The 9017-nt window shown below is 38.4% G+C and overlaps 1 protein-coding gene across 1 annotated transcript; it reads left to right on the top strand.

Annotated features, from left to right (window-relative positions):
* Positions 1 to 2278: 2278 nt before the first annotated feature.
* Positions 2279 to 2706, top strand: LOC108528760 (high mobility group protein HMG-I/HMG-Y-like; the record flags this gene model as incomplete). The annotated part of the gene is made up of 1 exon (XM_017870743.1): positions 2279 to 2706. A coding segment is annotated over one exon (331 nt), but the record flags the coding sequence as incomplete, so codon positions are not given.
* Between the last annotated feature and the right edge of the window lie 6311 nt (positions 2707 to 9017).

Below are 9017 nucleotides of genomic sequence, written 5' to 3'. Positions count from 1 at the left end.
CTTGATCACAAGATCCAACTAACTGGCTATATAATTTAAAATAAAGAAATTAGGAATTAGGTAAACAGAACAAAAATGGTGATGAGAAATAAATTAATTTTAATTTAGACAATTTATGCTATTTTAATATTAGAGTTAGAGAAGAGTAAATAAATGATATAGAAGTTGACCATAGCAAAAAATATTATAAGTGAATAAAAACTAGAGAGAGTAATGGGAAAGTTGGAATAAGTAAGGGGTTGAATGCTAATTTTCTCAAATGTTACAGAAAGCTGCCAAAATGTATGATTTATATTTGAAACATAAACATGTATTAAAACAAAATGGCTCCAAATTCTTAATAATTTTGAAAATCTATCTTTAAGTTTTTTCATTAATATTTAAAAAATAAATATTTACCTTAAGTTCTGCTATTCCATGTTTCCTTTCAGTTTATTTTATTGGTTACATAAACATAAATGTAATTTTATTACTTGGTAGTTTAAAAAGAGCACAGGTACTATGAATCTAATTTGAAAAATTATTAGACTTTTTCTTTAATTTTTGAATATTTGAATTTTTATAAATGAGCATATTTCCAATTTTAATAAATCATAGTATCATTATTTTTATAAAGGTAGTTCAAATTAATTATATTTATAGATGTTTTCCAAATACTACCAGACACAAAGAAGGCACCTATAAAATGACAGGTTTAGACATGACTAATCAACGAATCATTTGAAATTTAGAAACTTGCACTAGGGATCACATTCTTTTTTGCAGAGACCACTCAAATCCTCTTCATTCTTTCATACTGTATTAACATAGATCAGACCTAACTGTCTCAAGGAACAAATGAGTGGTTGTGTTCTGCAACCAACAAATTTCCAATTAAGGAAGTCCAATTAAAAGCTCATTTCTTTAATTGTGCAGAGATGTAATCAAGCTTAAAGAGAGGCAGAAAAACAAGATGTATGCAGTTTAGGAGAATGGGCATAGTAATTCTTAACTTTAATAATTTTAAAATAATATCTATGGTTCCAAAATACACATTTAATTTCTTCTCTGTTCTCTTCAGGATTAACAAGTAAAATAAAGCCACCATGCCAGTATAGTGGGAATAACTGAAATTCAAAATATGAATTAAGGTTTCAAAGCAGGCAGGTTTACAGCTAAAAGCAATACTTTAAGTTCCATGTTTTCAAAATGGTTGAAAAGCATATACAGGAAAGGTATATATTATCTTCATGTTTCACAGGTTAGGATATCTGAATCCTAAAGCAATTGTAAAATTTTCTACAATTCCTCAGGGAGATTATATCCAAGTGAAATCACAGTCACTGTTTATTTAATTCAATTGAACTCTACATCTTTGACTAACGTTTCCTTTTTTTTAAACAAGAAACTAGTTTGATTTTCACCAGAATTATAAGATTCTTAATTTATTGTAAGAGTTCTACTTTATATTAACATAATTCAACTCAATGGTCGGGATTTAGTTGTATCAATTTTGCAATACATATTTCGAGAACTAAACTAAACTAAAAATATCCAGCATATTAATGCACCAAGTAATATTCTACGTATATTCTATCTCTTATAAACATTTCAATAAAAGACAATTAAATTGAGTTTCCAGTGAAAACATGCATTATGTATGTATCCAAGCTAATTCAATCAGCAAAAATATCTATTAAGCTTACTTTATTTAATGATATTACTGTGCTACTTCATATAACCAAGAATAGGAAATAAACATGACATGTCATATTTAAAAATGCAAGTTCTGACTCCTTAAGAAAGTCTTTTAAATTATTGCATGCTTATTTTAAAAGATATTTTCTAAAATTTTTATGTTTATAATTAATCAAAATACCTCAATCAATTTTTGTTGGGGACTGGGAGTTCAAAATGTGTAGAAAAAAATACATTATTTCATTTATCTGAATCCTAAATTGTTGTACAAGTAAAATAGTTTGTTTTTTTAAGTCGTCACATTGCAGCTGAATACCTGTCAATAATTGTATAGGTATTTTTAAATTTCATAATAGTTGTCTGCACCCAACAAGGCAGATCTTTTCTAGAAATGACTTGAGCAAAAACTTCAGTTGATGTTGCCTTATGTGAAAAATTGTCAGATTAATTTGATTAGGGTACTATAATAACGTAGTCAAGTGGCTTTAAAAAAATAGTGCACTAATCTCCTCTAATTGGGACCCCGAGCCAGGGCTCTTTCTGGCGCTGGCACGGCTCCAAGAAGGCTATCCTAGCCATCACTTTTCCACCTACTTTTTAGAGAAGGGAAGGTGAGCGAGTCGATATCAAAGTCCAGCCAGCCCTTGGCCTCCAAGCAGAAAAAGGATGGCACTGAGAAGCGGGGCTGGGGCAGGTCGAGCAAGCAGCCTCACGTGAGTCCCATGACAGTGCTGGTAGGGAGTCAGAAGGAGCCCAGCGAAGTGCCAAAACCTAAAAGACCTCAGGGCCGACCAAATGGAAGCAAAAACAAGTACACTGCCAAGACCCGGAAAACCACAACTCCAAGAAGGAAACCAAGGGGCAGATCCAAAAAACTGGAGAAGGAGGAAGAGGAGGGCATCTCACAGGAGTTCTCAGAGGAGGAGCAGTGACCGTGCGTACGTGTTGCCTGCTCCTTGCTGGAGGAGCTGCTTCCTTCTGGGACTGGACAACTTTGCTCCGCTCCCACCGTCCCCGGCCCTTCCCCAGGCCCACCATCACTACCGCCTCCGGCGACCACCCCTATCTTCCATCTGTGACTTCACCACCACACTACACAGCACACCAGCCTCTACAGGGCCCCCATGGGCTGGGTGGGGAGCAGTCTTCCCCTGGCCTCAGTTCCCAGCTCCCCCCGCCCACCCACGGGCACACACATGTGCCCTCCTGGACAAGGCTAACGTTCCACTTAGCCGCACCCTGCACCTACTGCATCCCCACTCCCTTGGTGGTGGGGACAGGGCTCTCTGGGTTTTGGTTTGGGGGTGCCCTCTCTGCTCCTTCATTGTTCCCTCTGGCTTCCCATAGTGGGGCCTAGGAGGGTTCCCCTGGCCTTGAAAGGGGCCTAAGCCCCATCTCATCCTGGCCCACCCTACTCCACTGCCCTGGCAGCAGGTGTGGCCAAGGGAGGGGACTGCTGGTCCCAGGATTCCCCCAGCCAAACTGTCTTTGTCACCACGTGGGGCTCACACCTTTTATCCTTCCCCACCTTCCCTAGTCCCTGCACTAGGTTGGACAGCCCCCTTTGGCTACAGGAAGGCAGGAGGGGTGTGAGCCCCCTACTCCCTCTTCAGGGTGGCCCCAGCCCCCTTGCCGTCCGCCTGGGATCTGAGAACATATTGCAGTGATGGAGATGCAGTCACTTATTGTCCAGGTGAGGCCCATGAGCCCTGTAGCCGCTACCTGAGGTGGGCTGGGGCTGCTCCCCCACCCCTACTTTGCTTCCGCCACTCGGCCATTTGCCCCTCCTCAGATGGGGCACCAATAACAAGGAGCTCACCCTGCCAGCTCCAAATCCTCCTGCCCCCCAAGGTTTTGGTTCCATTTTTTCTCTGTTCACAAACCACCTCTGGAAAGTCGTGTTGTTTTTTGTTCAATGTTCCATTCTTTGACACCTGTCACTACTGCTGCTACCAGCACCAAGTGTTCATCTTCACTGCCTCCTGTTCTGCCCACAATTTCCTCCCCCAAGATATTCTTTGTGGGGAAGAGGGGCTGGGGCATGGCAGGCTGTGTGACCGACTACCCCAGTCCCAGGGAAGGTGGGGCCCTGCCCCTAGGATGCTGCAGCAGAGTGGGCAAGGGGGCCCGAATCGACCATAAAGGGTGTAGAGGCCACCTCCTCCCCCTGTTCTGTCCAGGAGGGGTAGCCATGATTTGTCCCAGCCTGGGGCTTTCCCTCTGGTTTCCTATTTGCAGTTACTTGAATTTAAAAAAAAAAACTATATCCTTTTCTGGGAGAAAAAATAAACACAGTGCACTAATAAATAATAGATGAATAATTATGGAACATTTAGTCTCTCGTTCACAATGAATTGTGCAGACAAAAACTGCACTAACCCTATCTTTGAGAGATACTAGGATACACAAATTGAAACAAGAATTTTGAACTATTTTGTCTCAAGAAACTACCATATAGTTAATTTGTTTTCTTTACTTTTCACAAAATTTACTAATTATGAATAAACTTTTAAAATTTATCCCCAAAAGGTTTTAATTTAATATTTAAATTGCTTGCTATTCAGCAGGAAATGTTTAAAGGAAACACACTGAAAATCAACTCACCTTAGATCCATTAGCAAATTGAGGTCACACGGCAAGCTGTAGTTCTTAAAATTAGAGAGAAAGATAAATACAGATTAATTCTAGTTTACCAGGCGCAAAAGCCACAGCTGAAGACTGGTAGAGTAATTGAATAATTGCTGTAGACTCAGTGGGGACATTTGAGAGATAAAAAAACTCCTAGGAAGTCAGCCTTTGGGGTCCTCCATACTAAATTTTATGACAAGGTTTCATGGGTGAAGATCAGAGAAAAATCTTCTTATGCATCCCTCAGGGGGAAGGGGAAAGTAACCATTTTGAAATATATCCAGAGTGTCTGTTCTCATTCACAAAGGACTGCCCTAAAGGGAAACTATTTTTACCAGAGCCTATCCAATGCGGGTATTAACAGAGTCTAAGTGATGTGGGGGAAGAGAGATACTCAACTCTAACTCCCTCTAGCCTGCTATTTAAGGGAAGGAAAATATACAAATCCAGTGCACTCTAATGTTCCTGTATTATATAAAGAAGTTCAGAAACACTTAAGAAGGTCACAGCCCAGGGACCCACAGACCCACTAAAACATTGAGACCTAAATAGTAAGAATATATTAATAGAATGCTTCTCTTGTGCCCCTATACTACCACATCAACAGGGGTCCTGTATAATAAAAGGGCATTACAGCTGAAAAGAATTCTAAGGGTTATAGTCTATTTAAGAAATCTCTAGGAAAACCCAAATACCACAGAGGAGATGAAAACAAAGACATAAGAGAAAATTTTAGCCTCTGACATCTACAGTTGTAGGAAATAGTTAACACAACCTAACACACAGATAAATCTAACACTTCACACAAAAGACCTATTTACCTCAGTTCCTTTCATTACAGGTAGTTAGGCATGAGTGGGGCAGGAGAGGGCTCTCCCCTCACCAACCACTGGAAATGTCTGGTGATGGTTTGGCAATTATCGGATTGCCTTTCTAAAAGTGATAAATTGGCAGCCAGCGCCAAGGAGAGGCCATTTCCTGATGGTCCACACCTGTTAACATTAAAGTATTAATTAAAGGCAGGCCCCAGGTAGAAGCAACTTCCTGGGTATGTACATTAAGGGACAAAAATGGCGAAGTATGATCTTCCAGGTACACGCCACTGGAAAAAGGAAGAAAACCTCAGATGGGCATTTGTATAACTTCCTAAACACACTGCACATGCTCAATTCCAAAGGGTAAGGAGGGCGCCATGCATGTTGAAAGCCCACCCTAAGGAAAGAATCATAGGAAAGAGGCAAGCCTATAAACTCCCTGAATCAAGGTTGAAGGCCCCCGGTTTTTTCCCTCTTTGACCTTCGGGTGCCCACTTGGGTCTCTTCCAAGGGTTCTTTCCTTTCTTTCCTATTCTAAAGCTTTTTAAATAAACTTACACTCTTGCTCTGAAACTTACCTTGGTTTCTTTTTCTGCTTTATTTCCCTCGGTCAAATTGTTTCTTCTGAGGAGGCAAGAATTGAAGTTGCTGCAGATGCATGCAGACTTGCCGCCAGTAACTCGAGGTAACTCACAAAAAGTGGACAACATGCAAGAACAGATGCATAATGTAAGAAGAGATATGGAAACTGTAAGAAACAACCAAAGGAAATGCTAGTAATCAAAACCACTGATGCAAAATGAAGAATGTCTTTGATGGGCTTATTGGTAGAGCACAAAGAAAAGAAAGTGAATTTGAGGGTATGTCAATGGAAACTTTCATTATAGAAATGCAAGGAGAAAAATAATGAAAAATTGAGCTGTAAAACATGAAATCTAAGAACTATGGGACAATTACAAAAGATGTAACTTACATGTAATGAAAATACCAGAAAGAGAAGAAAGAGAGAAAGGAACAGTTTCTTCTTTTTGGGAAGAAGAAAATATTTTTAGAATAGATAGGGATAATCTGGTGTCTGTTATTCTATTTTTGTCTTCAAACTTGCTGTAGAAGACTCATCTCCAAGACCCTAGAAGTTGCTAACCCACTGAAAAAGGGGACTTCTCATTCTGAATTTGTCTTTGAAAAGCTGACCACAAAATAGCCTATTTATCTGTGACCTAAGAAGAAATACACCTCCCTTTTGTTAAACCATTGTGATCTAGGGGTTGTTTGTTACAGCATGTATTCTATCTTGAATAATAGACAAAAATAAAACGTGACCCTTTTACTTGAGGTCCTTATTGTCTTAACAGTAGAGAACTCATATACATACATTTTATAGTTATCTATTATTGTCTTTCTCCTCTGTAAAAGCAATTCTTACTTCTGGAAATATAAAATTGTTAAAAGAAAACCTTAGCCAAATTAAATTTAACAGGGTTTAATTGAGTCAAGAACCATGCATGAATTGGGCAGCCTCCTGAGCCAGAGTAGGCTCTGAGACTCCAGTGCAGCCATGTGGTGGAAAAAGATTTATGGGCAGAAAAAGGAAAGTGATGAACAGAAAACAGAAGTAAGGTACAGAAGCAAGGTTAGTTATAGCTCGGTGTTTGCTTTATTTGAACACGGTTTGAACAGTTGGCCCCTTCTGACTGACCAAAACTCAGTGATTGGCACAAGAGTAGGCTACAGTCTATTTACACTTCTATTTAGGTTATAGTTCACTATGTACAGAGAAACCTTTAGATCAAACTTAAAATATATAAGAAGACAGCTTTAGGCTAAACATGATTTAACAATTCCCCCCTTTTGTTCATCCTCTCAATTTTGAGAGATTGAACAAAACTTTAGTCACTGGTGTCACCATTACCATTGTAAATGTACTTATTTGGTCCAAAACCCACTGGGAAATAGCAGAACAGTGGGTTTTATAAGGTGGGAATAAAGACTTCATGTTGTTTTTTTTGTAATGGTAAGAGTAGTGGGTACCTCCTTATGCTGCAGTGTCCTGTTTACAAGAGAAAAACAAAACCTGATATGTTCTAGAATCTATCAGTTTCCTTAAAGTCTTAGTTTGATTATGTCACATTTAGCATGAGTGACCCCATTTTGGTTTGGTCTGGTCTGTTGGGGCCTACTGCAAGAGCTCAGTTGAAAGTTATGACCTCCCATAATTTTGTTTAAAATTTCCCCCTTCTGCTCAGGTTCTTACTTTGGTGAGTGTGTGAGCAAAACGTAGGGCGTTAACACCACTCTCAATTACCATCATTTTGGGTTATCAGTCTTAGTATATTATTCATAGGTTATGGTGCCCTCATAGTAACAAATTTCTTTCAGCTGTTGTCATTCTAGTTGAAGAGACACCATTTGACATTCAAGAGGTGGCTGCATGCAAACATTTAGAGATAATACAGCATACCAAGGAGACTACTATTATGACTATCAGGAGGATAATACCAAGAGTTTGGAGTATGCTCCTTAGCCAGGGCCCCCATAAAGCAAACTAACTAAAATCAAATAGATCACAGAATGAGCTAGATAAAGAGTATACTCACTTTAACTAAACAGCATATTCATTAATCCCCTCAACTGAATCTCTATAATACTCAATTTATTTCTCCATGGGCCACAAGAAGTGCTAGCAACTTCTCTGTTTAGCCAGTACGTAATCTAGAGCAATTCTGTTATTTAACATAACTTTCACAAGAGAATTTAAGGTCTGCTTTGTAACCATAGCTTTTACAGTAGAATCTGCTATAAAGCCTATCATGAGGAATAAATTTCTAATTATTGCCTCATTTACTCCAAACCATGGAATAAAGAACCTAACAAGTGATGCCCATCTAGAAGAGTGAAGACCTCCTATCCTTTCATGAACCTCCTTAAAGACAACATACTCTAGGATTTTGTGTGCTTGTGAAGATTTCGGAAACTGCATCAAAATTAAGCAATTAACTGTGGAAATGACTTAAAATGGTCATAGTTAAAAATACAATTGACAAGGAAATTTTATTATTTCTGTGGTCTACAATAACTTAACATAACCACCATGATTATGACTGATAGCACATATCAGTCATAGTAGAATTTTAGAAATCCCATATAATTTTTAAATATATATTAATAACATTTATTAAAACACAACTTGAAGGTTTAACATCAATTTCTCATTTGAACACAAATGTTTTACTCTCTCATTAATACTACATAACATTTTGTTCAAAAAAAGAAAACAAAATTTTACTTTTGTATTAGTGTATTATCAATACTAAAGCTGATTTTAACAAAACCTCATAAGTAAATTTATAAAATCTGTCATCTTTTAACCACACAAGATTTCCATATACCTTTTGTTTTATATCATTTTCCCCAACTTTTTTTTTTTTTTTTTTTGAAATGGAGTTTTGCTCTTGTTGCCCAGACTGGAGTGCAATGGCGCAATCTTGGCTCATCACATCCTCCGCCTCCTGGGTTCAAGTGATTCTCCTGCCTCAGCCTCCAAAGTAACTGGGATTACAGACATGCGCCACCACTCCTGGTTAATTTTGTATTTTTGACAGAGATGGGGTTTATCCATGTTGATCAGGCTGGTCTCGAACTCTCGACCTCAGGTGGTCCACCCGCCTCAGCCTTCCAAAGTGCTGGGATTACAGGCGTGAGCCACTGCACCCGGCCTCCCCTAATTTTTTATATTTATCATGCTTTATCTGCTTTTTATTCCTTCAATTTGAAACCTTTAAGTAACTTTTACCATACAAAATTTTTTAACAAACACACATTTTATGACTTTATAACTTTTCTTATCAAAAGCATATCTTGCTTTTGTTTATACACTCTGAATACAGAATTGTTTCT

The sequence above is a fragment of the Rhinopithecus bieti genome, unplaced genomic scaffold, assembly GCF_001698545.2.
Source record: "Rhinopithecus bieti isolate Rb0 unplaced genomic scaffold, ASM169854v2 scaffold_5927, whole genome shotgun sequence".
NCBI classification, from domain to species: Eukaryota; Metazoa; Chordata; class Mammalia; order Primates; family Cercopithecidae; genus Rhinopithecus; species Rhinopithecus bieti.
This window is presented reverse-complemented; position numbering and strand designations above follow the sequence as displayed.